Source organism: Quercus robur, chromosome 5 (genome assembly GCF_932294415.1).
Source record: "Quercus robur chromosome 5, dhQueRobu3.1, whole genome shotgun sequence".
Lineage (NCBI taxonomy): Eukaryota > Viridiplantae > Streptophyta > Magnoliopsida > Fagales > Fagaceae > Quercus > Quercus robur.
In genome coordinates this window covers 6,987,978-7,006,057 of record NC_065538.1, presented here as the reverse complement: position 1 = coordinate 7,006,057, position 18,080 = coordinate 6,987,978, and the positions used below count along the sequence as shown (strand labels likewise).

Here is an 18,080-nt window from a genome sequence, read left to right as displayed (position 1 = left end):
CTTGAGTCAAAAATTTTGTTACTTTTGTATCTCTCTCTTTAATTATTTCCTGGGTGAAGAGTTAGCAACCTAGCATGTTTTTTGTTGGAAACTTCTAGTTTTTTCATATAATGAATGTTGCCTTTGAGTTTGAAAAAAAATGGTGCATTGGGTTTGTGAAGCGAGTCCAAATTTTTTGTCTTACTCTTTCTGTTCCACTTTATATTTCATAAATAAAAACTTGTCACATGTCTATCCATTTAATTAAATACTAATTTTATGCTTTTTCTTATTTAAGATTCCTAAATTAAATAAAAAAATTAAAAGAGAAAACACAACACGTCCCTACCAGCCACCAATACCGGTCCACCACTGTCAACCTTTGCTGATGACACTAGGAAAAGATTGCTAAAGTCATTAATAGCGCCAGTCACAACCATACTCCACACAAGTCATAGCTATATACCGCCAATAGAAGTGACAATTTTTATCCATATCCATAAATCCGTCCATTATTTACCTTATTTGGATAAGTCTTAACTCAATCCATTTGAGTATTTGGGTTAAATGGATAAAGACTCATTTGGTTATTTAATTAGATGATTCTAAATGGATAAATCCACTAATACCCACTAAACTCATCTAAATTTTAAAATTAAATAAACCCACTAAACCCTTCTAAAATCTAAAAACTTAACCTCTAAATTTCTAAGCCCAAAGCCCTCAGTCTCACTCTCCCTTAGATTTTCTCAGTAGCCAAACACTTTAACCTCTAGATTTCTAAGCCAAAACACTTTCCCTAAGATTTTCTCAAATTTTCTAGGCCAAGCCCCAGACCTCGACCTAGACTTTGACCCAGGCCCAAACCCAAACTCAACCCCAGCCCTCCACCGCCTTGCGGCGCCTGTTGCTGCCATGTTGGTCCCACGGCGAGACCGTCACGCTGATCAACTCCTATCGCGAGAAATTGTACTCGCTCCGGTGCGGGAATCTGAAGGCAACCCATTGACAGGAGGTGGTAGATTCAGTCGCTCGTCGCTGCTCCGTTGTGTCTCCTCCCAAGACCGCCTTGCAGTGCTGTCACAAGATGGAGAAGCTGAGGAAATGGTACCGCACGGAGCTGCAGAGAGCGAGATCCATGCCCGTTTCAAGGTTTATCTCCTCCTAGGTCCATTTCAAGCGCATGGACACCATGAAGAAAGGTCCTTCGGCTCAGCCTCAAGTCAACTACTTTGATAGCGACGAAAATGACAACAACGATGACGAAGGGCTTGACGTTGAGAACGATGAAGAAGAAGATCAGGATTTGTACGAAGAGTTCAAGAATGGAGGGTCGAACATGAGGCGAGTTTTTTTTTTTTTTTTTTTTTTTTAACCTTTCATTTTTTGAGTTTTTCTGTTTGGTTGCTGTGAAATTTTTGAGAAAATTAGGGAAAATCTATATTTAAGAGTTTAGACTAAAGTTCAAGTTAGTTCTATGAGTATTTGTTTGTTTGCTTAAAAGATTGTTTGATTAGCTAGGTATTGGTTTGGGTGAGGAGAAGTTCTGTTTGGTTTGTGAGAAAGTTTGGGAAAATAAATGAAAATGAAGTGGTTGATGTTGTTATAAAGCTAAAAGATTTTAATCTGATTTTCAAGGGTCCTGTTTGGTTTATGAGAAATTTTGTAGTTGCTAACTTAATGGGAAAATCTAGTAACAAGTTATTTATTTATTTGGGTCATATTGGGTTAAATGGACGGGTTACTAAGGGTACGTTTGGTACACTGAATGAGAATTACGACAGGAATTGTAATCTTTATTACTAGGAATAAAATATATTGTAATGTAATAACTAAACCTATTCATTAGTTTGGTTATGAGTTATAACATTAGATTGAAACTTAACATTTATTTTTGGAAATTTCTTACTCATACAATTATATTTCCTTAAAAATTGTTATTTTTAAATTTAAGAGAGATATGTGTTATTTTTTATAATTTTTTATTTTTATAATTGTTAGATGTATATAGAAAGTTTGTTTACTTGGAAATATATTAAGTTTTGAAATTATTGCACTTACTAAGGAATAGTTAATACAACCTTTTAAAGAGGAATAGTTATTCCTCATTTTGAAGAATAGCTATTCATAAGGAATGATTATTCATTGTAATAAAAACATAACCAAACTAAAGAATAACTAAACTACAGGAATAACTATTACATTACAACATCTATTACAGTCTACCAAACATGCCCTAATTAAATAGGTTGGGCGGGTAATGGATAATTAATTTATCTATAAACGGGTTATAAATGGATAAATGGGTAATTACACACCCAACTCACTTATGACTCAACCTATTTACGACCCAACTCACCCATTTACCACTCCTAACCGCCACCAAATACACACCATGCCAGCAAAAGATTGCTAAAGTCATTAATAGCGCCAGTCACAACCATACTTCACACAAGTCACAGCCATACACTGCCACCAAATACACACACCATGCCACCTTGTCTTCAGATCCATAAGCGGGTATTAGTTTACGTGTTTAGTTCTAGTGGAAACTGAGGAGAGGAAACAAAGTAAAAGTGCTATTTTAGATTACCGTTGAGAGGCATTATTGCATTGAGAAAATTTAGATGTCGTGACTTAATTCTTGTACTTGACTTTCAAAGACCGATTTTGGTTAGAAATTATAGCCCGATTGCTTGAAATTGTTTGTTATTGGGGATTTTGATAAATATAGAGGTGGGAATAAGATAATTGGGTTTAATTTATGCTCAAAAGTTATGAGAAGTTGTTTGAAGATGGGCCAAATTGAAAATCTCTAGCTTCGGTGTTGTTTAGTAACCATTAAATATGTGTGATATACTGATATGGCTTTGGCTATTTGGAGATCTTCATGTAATCTTCATTTTTTTCCGATGTACCACAAATTGGACTGGGTGAATTTGGTAGTGGTGTTTGGCCATTGATTATGTCGGCAATTTGGTGCTTGCCAGTGGGAATGTGTATGGTTATTTATTTATTTTAGGAAATTTTAATAAGAGAAGGCAGAAAATTAGTATTAACTCAATTAGATGGACAAGTGGCAAAATTTTATTTTAGAGTGTAAAGTGGAGCAGGAAAAGTGGGATAGAAGATTTGGACTCATTTAAAAGATATGATTGTTTAATAAAACCTAACTAATAAAAATAAGTTTCTCAAAAAAAAAAAAAAACTAATAAAAATATTAATTAATTCACTCATATTTTATTGAAGCAACATCATCTACCAAGTGGATATAATAGAGTATAAGAAGGCACATCATCTTATAGTGTGATCAATTATCACAACCATACACCAGCACATGTTAATCTTCTGAATAAAAAATTTCCGACTTGATCGGCCCTATTAATCTATTATATATCATATATTATTCAGGACCAAACGATTTTACAGTGGCTAAACCAGTTATTCGCAGTGCTCTAGGACTGGGAGGACAGCTATTTGATACTTCCTCTTTCTACATATTATAAGTTCCATTAAATAATTAAATTCATGATAAAATTAATCATTTATCTGAGAGAAAAAAGGAAAAAAAAAAAAGAAGGTACCAAGTCACTATAGACTGAGAAATTGAGAATACAGAATAATAAATTTTCCTATTAATTAGTTCAGTCTGGCTTAAAGCAAATTCTCAGTTACTTCTCTGAGCTAGGGAGTAGGGAATTACGACCTTATAAGACGACAACTCGCAAACATGGCATGCATACATGCATGCGCAGAATAGATAGGCCCGTTGACTATAGGGAAAAACAAAAACACAAACTTTGAGAATTATTGGTACTAGAACTTTCTTTTGCCTAAATAGCATCAGCTCAGTCTTGGTGTGTGAATGCAATGATGGCATCTTCTACACCAAGCTCCATAGAGCACACCATGCTTGCTGCCTCAGAACAACTAAAAGTACCCAGTAATATTACAAAGGTTTGGTTTTTTTCTTTTACTTCAAATATTGTCCTATATTTTGTTCTTCTGGTCCTTTAGTTAGCACCCTTTTAATTTGTTACTTTATATATCTCACAAACACTCTGGATTTTTTAAAAATGATTTTAATAGTTCATATGCTAGTCTATATATGAACATGTACTATAAATTATTGCATGTAGTACATACTAATATAGTTGGTATATGTGTTTAATTATCAAGAAAACAAATGAATACATCAATCAATTTTTCGGTTCTAGTCATTTCCTCATAATAAAACTGAATAGAAGAATTATTTAATTATCACTAGCAGAATCAGCTATCTGTTACATCAGAGAAGAATCAGAATCTGGCTTGTGCTCGTAATTCTATTAAAGCTACTGTAGAGTGCGGCGCAAGGCTTGTTGATTTACCTGTGAGTTGCCTAGCTACCCATGTGGTAGTTGCAATTGGCAATAGCAATGTGGTTTGAAATAATAGTCTGTTAGATGCCATTGTAAATTAACACGATTCTTGTTTATTTGCTTATTTTCAATGAAGGAAATGTGGACTGTCCTTATTCAAATGACTACTTTGCAAAATTCGCTAAGGATTTTGAGAATGAGGATGCCTCACCAACATTTTCCATGTTATTCGAAGCTGTTTGTTCTCATGGAATCACAATTGTTGGTGGATCTGTGCCTGAATCCAGTGATGGCCAATTGTATAATACTAGCTGTGTATTTGGACCTGACGGAAAGCTTAAAGCAAAGCATAGAAAAGTAAGCACAGATTCATACCTATTTTGCTTAAGATTTTAGGAGCATATGTAACATGTATTGGAAAATTTGAATCGTACTATCACATTTAGAACTTTTGAAAGAACAAACGTGTTCTTTGCAGATGCATTTGTTTGATATTGACATTCCAGGAGATATTACACTCAAGGAATCTGACTTCTTTGCCGCGGGAGACAAACCTACCATTGTGGACATAGGTATATATAATTTAAACTTCAACCTAAAAAATCACCAGCTTTTGTTGCGATCAGATTACATTATACTCTAAAAGCTTACACAAATTAGTCATTGAGTTTTACTGGTTAATGAACAACTTTTTCAACATAGATAAGCAATTGTTCTATGCAGACATTGGCCGCATTGGAGTAGGAATCTGTCATGATATATGCTTCCCTCAACTTGCTGTATTATATAGAGCAAAAGGTTCTCCATTTTGTTGAAAAAATATTGGTCATCTAGTATACTACGCATATGATATGTATGACAGAGACTTTATTGTAAATGCCTGCAGGTGCTCATATAACATGCTATCCTGGGGCCCTCAACATTAGCTCTGGTGAATTGTTATGGGAAGTGATGCAGAGAGCACAGTAAGAATCAATAAATCTAGAGGCACACAATTTTTCACAATTGTTGATGTGGCATTGTGTGATTGGTGCTATTAAAAGTGGTAAAGCTTATATTGCTCCAATCACAACTTGGCACGTCGGTAGTTGTGAAAAAACTTGTGAAAATTTGTGTGTCCCTAGCACTACTCAATAAGAATATATAGGCTTCTTCAACTCAAATGTTTTTTCCCCTTGAATTGAGTATATAACATCCAGCTATAGCTGCAATATTTATCTATACTAACAAATACAAATTATTTCCTAACTTTCAGAGCAGCAGATAACCAGGTACTGAAAAATCCACAGTATTTCAAAATTTTCTGTTACAGACTAAATGCAATTTCACTATAAGCCTTTTTTGTTATGATGGCAGTTCTTTGTAGCTACTTGCTCACCCTCCCGAGATTCTAGTGGTAGCTATGCAATATGGGGGCACTCTACTCTTGTTGGACCGGTATCAAAGTTTGGACTTAGTCACTTCAATTTCTTCCCTTATGACAGATAAAAGATGTAACATTAGATTTTTAATTTTTTTTAATGGTAATATGCAGTCTGGTGAGATAATTGCAACCTCAGGGCATGAAGAGACTATGGTGGTTGCTGAGATTGATTATTCCAAAATTGAACTCCAAAGGTAGTATTCTAGTTTGAAACTTACAATTCATTTATGTCATATCCAACTTTTCCCACAAAGTTATGGATATGATAATTATTGTTGCACATGCTAAGTTATACATTGTCATACACAATCCAGGTAAAATCCTATTTTGAAAACACGTTTCAGTTATAATTGTGAAATTGTGTTTTAAAAATACAATTTCATAATTTTAATACATAGTGTGTAATTATCACTACTCTTTTGAAACATATAGGAAAGGCCTTCCACTTGACAAGCAAAAGAGGGCAGACATTTACACTTGTGTTGATGGACATGAAGGACAAAAGCCTTAAAAAGGTGAACCTTATGACAAAATTCACTTACAAGAATAGCATTCATTTCCAAAACCTTTCCATTGATGTATCTAAATTTTGTTTTGCATGGAATACTAATGACAATTATTTGTAGCTCTTTGCATGTACTGTGCGTATGTCAAAAGATTTATATATTAAAAATAATATTCAATTTTAAATTTTAAAAGTTTGGCAAATTTCTTGTACCAAAAGCAATAGGTAGTAGGCTTGAAACAGGAACTCTCATTGTAATACATAGATTTTAGTAACGCCTGAGTTGCAGAGGCATTACTAAAATAGTTACTTAACTCGGAAACGTTGGAATCAAAAGTCATAGGATGCCTAGGGAATGTTAACCAAGTCTCTTCCTTCACCTTCAAACTTTAGCTCTTATTGCAACTGTCCAAAGAGTCACCACCCATTTCATCCAAGTCAGCAAAACTGTTGCCTAACTGAAACAAACTTAAGCAGTTTTACTCAAAACCTTAAACCCTAAACCCCACCACTACCACCACCTCTTAACTAAGCTCCCTTACTCTCCTGGTGATAACCCCAGCTAGGCAGTATGCACGCAGTCTGTTTGTCAAAATACCCCACTGTGAAAACCAGTTCCTTTGGACCTCCCTCATTCGCTCCCATGTCCTCCGTTATCAATTTCTCCAATCAGACTATTAAAGTCATTGACCTATGTATTCGTTTGCCAAATCTTGTTCAGTTCCATCCAAGCTCAGTTTTGAACTGAATTGATACTTAAAAGGGCCCAGTTATGTCAAATTTCTTGGCACCAGATGCTTGCACATGAGCAAATTCAATTTGTTGCATTGCAAATTTTTGCCTCTATATATAATATGTAGATCCATTTGAATGGATTGGATCAAGAAAGAAAAAGTATATAAAAATGAGCACTGCCCTCTCTCTCTCTCTCACCAAGACACACACATACACTGGAAACTCAGAAATCAATAAATAAGGGGTCCAATGGGTGGCGATCTGTGGACAGTCTCTGTGGCCTGGTTGTTCTGTAGTTAGAAAGTATAGCTATTTGATTGCCTCTTTATAGGTATATGAACTGAAAAGAAATACCTCACGCTAATCAGGCAGATTGCTTGCATTTGACAGAAAATTGCAAGCATTGCTTTTAATTGCCTATACCTTGGAATTTTTCCTCAATTGACACTGAAGCCACTGTAGTTCATGATTGAACTGCTGGAATGTCTTATCAAGTGAGTTCTTTTCTTATGTTTAAGATTTCCCTTATTGCAATAACAAGTTCAAGTGATAAACCAAGTAATGCTCTTTCGAAAGCAAGAGGGGACTCAAAGAAAAAAAATACTGGTTCACAATGCAGATAAGATATTATGGATTAATAAGCCAAAAATGAAAATAATAAATAATATACCATGACAATACACCATCTGTACCACTTGCTTCAGCTTGCTACGCATGACCCTAAAATGAAAAAGTAGTTTCATTTCAAATACTTAGACAGCACACGAAAGATACAATATAGAAACAACACACTTCAAAGCAACAAGCCAAAAAAATATTTCAATCAAGCTCTCACATGTCTCACCAAATTCTACATGCACAATAGAATGTTGCACGAGCATTTTCCTTGCAAACTCAATTTTTTTCCAGCCCAAATTTCTTTTTCAAATGAACACTTTCAATGCAATTGTTAGTGCTATTCTATCTTTGATATCATCACAGAAATGAAAATACCAATGCCTCCATGACTTGATCACCAGTAAGGTGCCGCAAACACCCCAGAAGCCTACAATAAAACCAAGTCCGATGCTAATATAGAACCACTGCCTTTCAGTATCATCACTATCTTGTTTGTCTTCAACACTGCCACCTATAAAAGTTGGGCCATTAGATGTTTCATTTCCTAGGCACTTGGTCGGAAGTGTAGACCCACACAATAAAGGGTTGCCCTTGTATATGGATGCATCATTTAGGGTTTGGAGTTGATTACCATTTGGGATTCTTCCTGTCAAATTGTTAAATGACAAGTTCAAGTGTGCCAAGAAAGTCAAAAAAGACATGCTTTCAGGAATAGGTCCAGAAAAACTATTCCTCAAGAGATCAAGTGTTTCCAACAACCGCATGTTTCCGATATTCTTGGGAATGTTTCCAGTTAGATGATTCATTGACAGGTTAAGTGTATCCAACCTTCCGAGACTTGCTATTTCATTAGGGATTCCCCCTGTTAGCTTATTCCCTGAAAGATCAATGCTGGTAACAAATTGGAGAGTGTTGCTATATTCAAGCTCTCTACCTTTTGTCATTATGATTGCTTTCTCAATATAACTTGAGTTATAAGAACGATGGAAGCTGTTGCCATAAACCAAAGCAGTCAAATTGTCCAAACAGTCTGGAATTCCCCCGAAAAGATTGTTATGTGCAAGATCTAAGATTTGTAGAAATGGATGATTGCACCATTGTCGAGGGATGATTCCACTAAACATATTTGACTGCATGATTAGGATAAAGACTGTTGGTCTTATCCATGACGGAAGGTTTCCTGAGAGATGATTCCCACCCAGATCAATTCTCACAAGAGAACAATTTTGCAAAGAAGGAATTTCTCCATGAAGATTGTTGTTGCTCAACACTAATATAGAAAGGGAACTCAAGCACCCCATTGAGCTCGGAATTTTTCCAGATAAGTTGTTGTGTCCAATATCCACAATAACCAATTTTTGTGACTCATTCCAATTATAAGAGAGCTCCCCCGAAAGCTGATTTCTCCCAAGGTTAAGTACATTAAGTGCTTTCATCTTTTGTATAGATAAGGGAATTTTACCATCAAGGTAGTTCTCCGAGAGCTCTAAAGTTTCCAATTTTGGCATTAGATCACCAATATTTGACGGGATATGGCCTGAAAATAAATTTCTTCTCAGATATATCTCGCTCGCATTAGTAAACCAAAGTGGGATAGGACCCTTGAAGAGATTATAACTTAGATCAATAAAATCTACATTGGGAAATACTAATTGGTGAGGCAAATTCCCCGTGATCTGATTATTGGATAGATCCAAGTAAGTGAGTTGAGAAGATATCTTAGAGAACCATTCTTCAGGTATAGTGTCTGAGATTCCAATGTTTTTAAGGGCGACAAAAGTAAGCTTATTTTGAACTTGAAGCCATGCGGGAAATTTGGGGCCAATGAGACAATTTTCTAGACCAAGACCTTAAAGCCTGAACGGAGGAACCCAGTCGTATGTCACTTTGAAAACTAGGGACTGATTTTTATCAGTTGTTAGTACAAACTCTTCTAGTCTTGTGAGATTCATAAATTGAGCTTCTGTGATGACACCTTCCCAGGAATTATCACGCAGGTACAAATGGACTAGCACTGAGAGTTGTCCAAGACTTTCAGGAATTGTTCCATTCATCTCATTAGCACAGAGGTTCAACTCTTCCAAGGATGACAAGTTCCCAATAGAAGATGGAATTGAACCCCAAAAAGAGTTGTTTTCGAGATTGAGGTATCTTAGGCTTCCAAGTTTCCCCAATGAATCAGGAATTTTTCCTACCAGTTGGTTATAACTCAAATCTAGGGACTCCAGGCTATTGTTCAAGGAAGCTGATAAATCAGTCTTCAGTTTGCAACGATTTTGAAAAAAGCTTGGGAATTGACCTTGTAAAAAATTAAGTCTGAGATCAAGTGTGGTGAGGCTCTCAAGATTAAACAGCCACTGAGGTATGGAAGAGTGAAATTGGTTGAATGATAAATCAAGGGCAAAAAGAGATGTAAGATTTAACAGCCACTGAGGTATGGAAGAGTGAAATTGGTTCTCTGATAAATCAAGGACTAAAAGAGATGTGAAATTGACGAATGGAAGGGAAGGTGGAAGGCTTTCAAGGTAACAATAAGATAAATGTAACTCTAGAAGGGAAGGAAGCATATTAATAGCTTGTAGCCAATCTGCTCCAACATCTTTGAGACTCAGTCCCAAATCCAGGTACTTCAAAGAAGAGAGTTTTGACAGCCAATCCAAATTTTTGGCATACAGGAAAATGTTTTCATGAAGGTCAAGATGCATCAAGCTTGACAAATTGCCAAGATGAGGAGGAATCTCCCCATAAAATTCTGAATAAGAGAGATTGAGATACACCAGGTTCTCTAGCATACCAAAAAATTGGGGAATCTGAATGCCTTCAAAATCATTCAAGCTTAGGTCCAAGTAATTTAAATATTTCAAGTGAATCAAGGAAGAGCTTATCTTACCACTCAATGACTCTGATTCAAATGGACGCCGAAGATCGAGTTTGGTAACATGACCTGATTGGTTGTTGCACTCTATGCCTCTCCATTGGCAACAATCTTCACCAACCCAACACGAAAGCCTTCCCGAAGGATCAGTGAGGCCTTTCTTGAAGCTGAGAAGTGCTTCTCTTTCAGTGTGGATGCATTTCACATTATTAGTTTGACTCTGAGCTTCATTGCATGAACTGAGTTTGATAATCCCCAAAGGTGATGAGGACACAAACAAGGACAGAAACAGAAACACAACAGTAAGATCCATGATGTTCAAATGTTTGATAGTTTAGCTTGTTACTGATAATTATCAGTGATTTAAGTTTACACCAAGCAAAAAAGCCATTCTGCATGACTGATATTCATCAGTGACTATGAAGTCAACGTAGATTGATCTGGTCAATGTCAACGATGATCGAGTTGTTCATACGGTCTAAAATAGAGCACTGCTGGTGCCACAAGTCGTGGCACAAGCTTAATTTTCTAAAATAAGATAAAGTCGTTGTTTAAGATTTTTCCACACGGTATGGGCTACTACTAGTGTATTTTATTTTTTATTTTTACTAAACGTGAACAATGGGCTATTTTTTTTTGGGTCATGGATATACTGAAATGACCTTCGTTGTTTGATTAATCCCTGGGGTTTTTGTTGGGGTCTCAACTCTCACAGCTAAAAAAAAACATAAACTAGTAAAGCTTGGAATACTAATGCCCCGTAGAGTATTTTGAACACATATTTTTAATTTTCAAACAATATTATACGTATTTTTATATATTTTTTCACTCATACGTATTTCAAAAAAATACAAACAATATTACTCAAACTTCTCTATCAAACAGACTCTAATATTGTGAATACTGTTTCAGATCTCATTTTAATTTGTTTATTGGAATAGAATATTTCGGTATCAATGTATTTTAACGTACCACTTTGAGGTTACTATGTATGTATATATAATTATAAATAAATATATCTATATACTAATCTTCTTCTGTATATTATTTCTTGAAATGTTAAAAATACTTTTAATTTAATTAGTTATCTTTATTCCAAAAAAAAAAAAAAATGAGGAAAACTTAAAATTGTAAATTGACAAAAATTAATAGAAAAAAACTACAAAATAAAAGCTCTCCACTAGATAGTTGATAGACTACCCAATGTTTATCACAAATAAAAAAAATCAAATTAAATTGAAAAAAAAAAAAAAAAAACAACAACAACAACCTACCGCCACAAACCAATTGCAACTTCCTAGAAAAAACTTCCCCCTTTATTTATTTCACTCTACCCCTTCCCAACGTTGTGGAATTCATACAAAAAATTCTAATAGCATTAAATCCCTCAAACTCTAAACCCACAATATTCCTTAAGTTTCTTTTTCATTCTTTCATCCTAATTCTAACTAAATGCCATAGAAAGACCAAAAGGTGAAAAATTCATTCTTTCTTGGATGCCTTAGAAAAACCAAAAAGTGTCAATCAATTGAGTTAAAAGGTTTTCAACGTTATAAATGAAGTCTTAGAAAAAAATACTAGCCTCATCACATGTACTTTGCTTATGCGATGAGGCTTTTTTTTTTCTTTTTTTTTAATGTTATAATTATTCATTCATCCCAATTTGAGGTTTACTTATTTAATATTATACATTTACAAACAAACTAGGATGAATGGAAAATTATGACTACTAAACCTTGAAAAGAAAAGAAGAAAAAAAAAAGAAAAAAGAAAAAAAAAAAAACCCTCAAAGCACACACATCACAATTCGCACAAATAACATTATAACAAGAAAATAAAAAACGACGCACATACTCAATATCAGTCGCACATATAATATGAATTTATAATGAATTGTATTATAGCATGCTGGCAAAAAAATCAATTACTTGGGCTGCAATGATTGCGGGATATGGGAAATGTGGCAGTGTTGTTGAGTCCCGAGAAGTGTTTGATGAGATACCAGTGCCTGACACATCAAGTTGGGCAGTAATGATGGTTTGTTATGCACAGAATGGGTATGCAAAAGAAGCCATTGAACAGAAGAAAATGAAGGAAAGGAATGTGAAAACTGGAAAGCAATGAGGCTATCTCAGCGTGTACACAACTAGGGGACATAGAAATGGCAAATACATTAGCATTAGCAAAGCATGTGAAGGTTGCTGTGATAAGAAAGTTCGTGTAATGGTTCTATTAGCGTTAACGTTAAGACTTTCAATTTCATGTATTTTTATTTGTTTGCTTTTCCATGTTCCGATAAAATATGCATGTGACAATTGATTTTTCCCTTATTGTTGAACAATGTCAGATCGAACACTCTTCGATCGTTTCCAATGCATTGTTCTACATGTTTTCAAAATGTGGAAGTATAGACAAGGCAAGGAGTGAATTCAACAGATTGAGTGACAGCAAAAGAATTAGTTTGGCAAACCGCAAACATTTGTCTCTCCTTACTTCTAAAGGGAAAATTCCTTTGTTGTTGCCTGTGGATGTAGGTAGTTTGCCAAACCACATAAATGCTGGGGTTTTTTTGTGTGTGTATATGCCTATTATTTATTGTTATTAATTTGAATCTTGGAGTGCTATTTCCACAACAATTTGTGTAGATGTTATATTGTTTGTTCACTACTTTACCACTTGGCTTCATATGAATTCATGCTACCTTTTGTCACTTAGTATATAAAACAAAAAAGTTCTGGAATGGTTTGATATACATCATGATCTTTTTTTTTTTGGTAGAAATACGATGCATTACAACAAGAACCAACACTAAACTGAACCAACTATAACAGGGCATACCCTGTTAACAAACAAGCCATTCTTATCAAAAAGCAGAGACTCCAAAAAAACCACAGGCAGACAATGGAATTGGACAAAATCTAACTCTTGCTCCAAGCCCATTTTTGCCAATAAGTCGGCGCACCGATTAACTTGACGATAGCAGTGAATGATCTGCACCTGATGGAGACGGGCTACAAGCTACCTGCAGTCATCCAGCAAAGGGGAAACAATATTATTTACGTAGCTTGTGTTTTTTAAGACATCCACCACCACCTTAGCATCTACCTCAACAATGACACAAGGAATATTAAGATCACAGCAAAGAATGAGACCATCTCTCAATCCCCATAACTCTGCAACAAGGCTGTTAGTTACCCCAATATGTCTCGCAAAACCTGCTACCCAATCCCCATTTTCATCCCTTATAATACCTCCACATCCAGCCTTACCCGTTCCTCCTGCACAAGACCCATCTGTATTTAATTTTTTCCACCCATTTAAAGGTTTCTTCCATCTGATACCCATGATCACATTCCGGGCTGGACTCCTTGGAGAGGCAACATAACAAAGAAACTCCATAGCTTGGTTCTCAATCTCCAAAGCCAGCTTCGGGTTCTGATCTTTTCTGTTGAAAACAAAGTTGTTTCTGCTCTTCCACACATTCCAAACAGCAAAAAGAAAGCTAGTACTCCAAGGAGGCTTCCCTTGAATATGTCTTTTGTTGTTCTTTCCATTCAGAATCAACCAATCTTGTAAGTTGCTCACCCAAAAACCCCGTTCTGTCTCCTTAACCCCTAGCTGTCTCCAAATATCCTTAACTCTCCGACAATCCCTTAAAGCATGTAGAATTGATTCCGGCTCCCTTTGGCATATGGGACACAAATCCTCCTCAATTACTCTTCTCCTCACAAGACATTCTTTGACCCCAATACTGCCATGGAAACACATCCACAAAAAGGTTTTTATACGAGGCAACGTCTTTAATTTCCAAATCCACCCAAAACTACTAGTAGTCACCTCAGAATCCTCATCCGTAGCAATTCCATAGGCACTCTTTAAATCAAAGGTACCTCGATATACATCATGATCATGTATTGCCTTTTGCATCTTGTAGTGCAGAGGCTCTCTTGACATTTCCATCATCTGACACTCTTATTTGATTTTTTTTTTCTTTTTTACCTTGCCATCTTCAATAATACTTAAACTACTCTCTCTCTCTCTCTCTCTCTCGGGATCAACCAGTTGCTTATCTAATAAAAAAACGGAAATAACAAGAAATACATAGAAATTAGAATAATAGTAACATCTACCTCCACTTCCTTTAGTTCAGGTTAGTGTAAACAAATAAAAGTTCAAGGCAAACGAAGTTTGGAAAAAAAAAAAAAAAAAATCAACTATTAGGTAGACAAAGTTTTCAATATTACTAGTGGGATTCAACTTTATTTAGCTCATCAATGATTATTGTTAAAAAAAAAAAAACATATATATATATATATAAAATAAAAAGAACACGGTATCTAGAAGTTGGACACTTGACATATGGTTTTACATGGAAATTATGCCACAAGGTAGAAAATGTGTAGTGGTTAACAAGTCCCCCCACCTCAGGATTGGAGTGTGGGTTAAGGCAAAAGAAGTCAGAAAGTTTTTTTGTTTTCTTTTTAGAAACAAGTCAAAAAGTTGATAACATTGATACTGATGAAGAAAATCTATGTGGTCTATGTGAAAATTGATAGTCCTTTGTTCTATTATGAGTATTCAATTTTATGCTACACCAATTGTAATATACTATGGGTCTTATTTCTTTCCACTTAATTTGATTACTTTATTAGGAAAAGTGGCGTGTAGCAAATTGCAGTAAGAACATAGCAATAATAAATGCTATTATTTAACGTTTAGATATATAAATAAAGATTTGAAAGGATATTATCCCATTGTATTAATTTAATGTGTTTTATATATTATTACATTTATAAAGTGTAGATTCCATTAAATAGTAAGTCTTTGTATACATCTTATACGTCATAAAAAGTGATATAGAAAAAAAGCCACCTACAATAGATCGTTTGAAACCACCTACTATAGGCTTCTTCTGCTCAAACATTTTCCCCCCTGAATTGAGTATTTACAAAAACCAATCATAGCAACAATACTTATCTTCACTAACACATTATTTCTAAACTTTCAGAGCAGCAGATAACCAGGTACTGAAAACTCTGTAGCACCTCAAAATTTTCTGTTATAGGCATAATGCAATTTCGCTATGAGCCTTATTTTGTAGCACCTCAAAAAGATAGAGATGCTCGGTAGATTTACACGATCCTACCATCCTTGAACAATCCTACAAAAACTGAATTTTTGTTTCATCAGACAGATTTTTGGAGTCCAAGCTTCCCTTTATGGTATTGCCGTATTTGGTAGGAGAATAAGACAGACGAAGGAAAGAAGTTGATGGGTTGTGATTCTTGGAAAGAGAAGTGAAATATGATGAATGGTGAGGGCATTAAAATTTAAAATGGTTGGTTTGACCAGAAAGTGGTAGGTGATCTACATTTGATTGCGTGGAAGGCGTATTTTTTTTGGAGGACGTACAAAGAAAAAGAACGTATCTAGATTTTTTTTTTTTTTTTTTTTGGGACCAGAAAGACCCAATCTAAATCCTCTGTTACGTATTGTTATAAAAAATATAATAATAATACAATTAAAAAAAAAAAAAAAAGGACTGTTTTGTTAGGAAATGGCAATGTTGGACTTTTTTTTTTTTTTGGGGGGGTAAAATAAAATGTTAGAAATGTAGGATTTATGTATTATAAAAAATTATCTCATTTGCATCAGATTTTCATGAATAAAATCACTATCTTTTCTCTAAAAAGATAGCGAAGGCAAAAAAATATACAGCTAAATTATCTCATTTGCCTCACCTACATTTTCCATGTTATCCGAAGCTGGTTGCTCTCATGGAATCACACTTCTTAGTGGATCTGTGCCTGAATCCAGTAATGGCCGATTGTATAATACTAGCCGTGTATTTGGACCTGATGGCTTAAGACAAAGCATAAAAATGTGAGCACATATACATATGTATTTTGATTAAGATTTTAGGAGCATATGTAATATGTAATATGATTTTCAATAAATACGGGTATGGATACGGACACGGGTACGGGTACGACATAGCGATATAAGTAATTTCTAAAAAAATTATTACATAAAATAATCAGTATGATATCAATATGACACAGGTACGACACAGATACAATATAGATATAACACCTTAAATAAAAATGTTTATTCTTCCTAGATTGGAAATTTTGAACCATATCATATTCTTTCTAGAGAATTTTTTTTATTACACTCAAGGAATCTGACTTCTTTGCTGCAGGAGATAAACCAACAATTGTGGCATAGGTATATATGATTTAGATCCAAACCTTAGAAATCACTAGCATTTGTTGTGATCGGAGTATATTTTAGACTTTGAACCATTTGCAAATTGCAGGGATGGGACTATGGATAAAAGATGGGGCCCATGGCCCCCACAAAATTTTTTAAAGGTTGATTTACTGTGAGTAAAAACAAGACATCTCTTTTTTGGAAGACCTGGCCCCCGAAAAAAATAATTGCCCTCCCCCCATTTGCGGCTTTTTCGTGTCACTCTATTACTCTCTCCCCTTCCCAATTTGACACCCATTATTTTAGAATTTAGACTTTTATTTTTGGCTTCTTTTAGTTTTAGAAGTTTCAACATCTTAAAAAGATTTTACAACTTTCACTTTTCTTTCCTGTAACTTAAAAGTCTTCTCTTTAGTTCAACTTTCTTTTCTTGGCCCAGTGCTGTCCTTTCCAATATCTAATTGGCTCTCTTCAATATATTTTGCTTACCAAAAACCTTTTAAAAGTGGTATGAAACTCTGATGGCATTGACAGCTTAGAGTGTGTTTGGATAGTGTTTATTTGTTAAAAATTGAAAATTTATTGTTGAAAATATTGTAGTAAAATAATTTTTAAATGTATAAATAGTACTGTGAGACCCAAAGAGAGAGAGAGAGAAGAGAGAGAGAGAGAGAGAGAGAACTGTGTTTTGCTGACTTTTGTGGGTCAATGAACAGTACCCATGGATCCACAAAAGAAATACAAATGCACAGATTTGCTAAAAAAACACCAATCCAAACATACACTTAGTATCTGTTTGGATACTACATTCAGATTAAGTATTAACACATCTAAATTGTACATAGGGGACTTTATATAAGCTTAAAAACCGAGGTCTAATGGTATGGAAGTACAATACAAAGTATAGGTGTAATGCAAGGTGTAGTATGCATGCTAATACAATGGTATTAGAATATTGAATGATTCTCAAAAAAACATAGAATATCAGAATATTGAATCTAGACATGCAAGACATGAAGATAGTGATAATATATTTTAACAATTGTATCTTCATTTTGCAAGGCTACTTTCCCGTAGTCAGCTTTGGTTTAGCTCTTAAATCCAATTTTGTGTCTTTGTGCTGTATTTGCCTGTTGTTTATATATTTCCTTCTCAAACTTTTGCAAGACATGACTTAAAGTTTCCAACATTGCTCGTTTACTAACTACTATGTTTTTCCCCCATCTGCTAAATGATGGCAAATCAAGGATGAGGAAAATATGAACTTGAAAGAGCAACTTAATGATGGCAAATCAAGGATGAGGAAAATATGAACTTGAAAGAGCAGCTTCGTGTTGAAATAAGGAAGGAGCTTGATAAATTGGAAACCTC

The 18,080-nt window shown here is 34.8% G+C and overlaps 2 protein-coding genes across 3 annotated transcripts in view; both read left to right on the top strand.

Annotated features, from left to right (window-relative positions):
• The first annotated feature begins 654 nt into the window (after nt 1-654).
• Nucleotides 655-18,080, top strand: part of LOC126724976 (omega-amidase, chloroplastic-like) — a 64,220-nt gene continuing 46,794 nt past the window's right edge. The window contains exon 1 of one of the 2 annotated variants that reach the window (XM_050429438.1): nt 655-3,936. In XM_050429438.1, coding sequence (XP_050285395.1) covers nt 3,850-3,936 — 87 coding nt within the window. In that variant the 5' untranslated portion in view covers nt 655-3,849. The remainder of the gene's footprint in view (nt 3,937-18,080) is intronic. The other variant, XM_050429437.1, reaches the window with a different exon arrangement.
• Nucleotides 4,094-6,408, top strand: LOC126724706 (omega-amidase, chloroplastic-like). Its single transcript, XM_050429087.1, has 10 exons — nt 4,094-4,114; nt 4,247-4,388; nt 4,477-4,697; nt 4,819-4,912; nt 5,064-5,138; nt 5,227-5,305; nt 5,596-5,611; nt 5,697-5,777; nt 5,875-5,957; nt 6,196-6,408. Exons 1-10 carry the CDS (start codon nt 4,094-4,096, stop codon nt 6,272-6,274), a joined length of 891 nt encoding a protein of 296 aa, XP_050285044.1. The 3' UTR covers nt 6,275-6,408.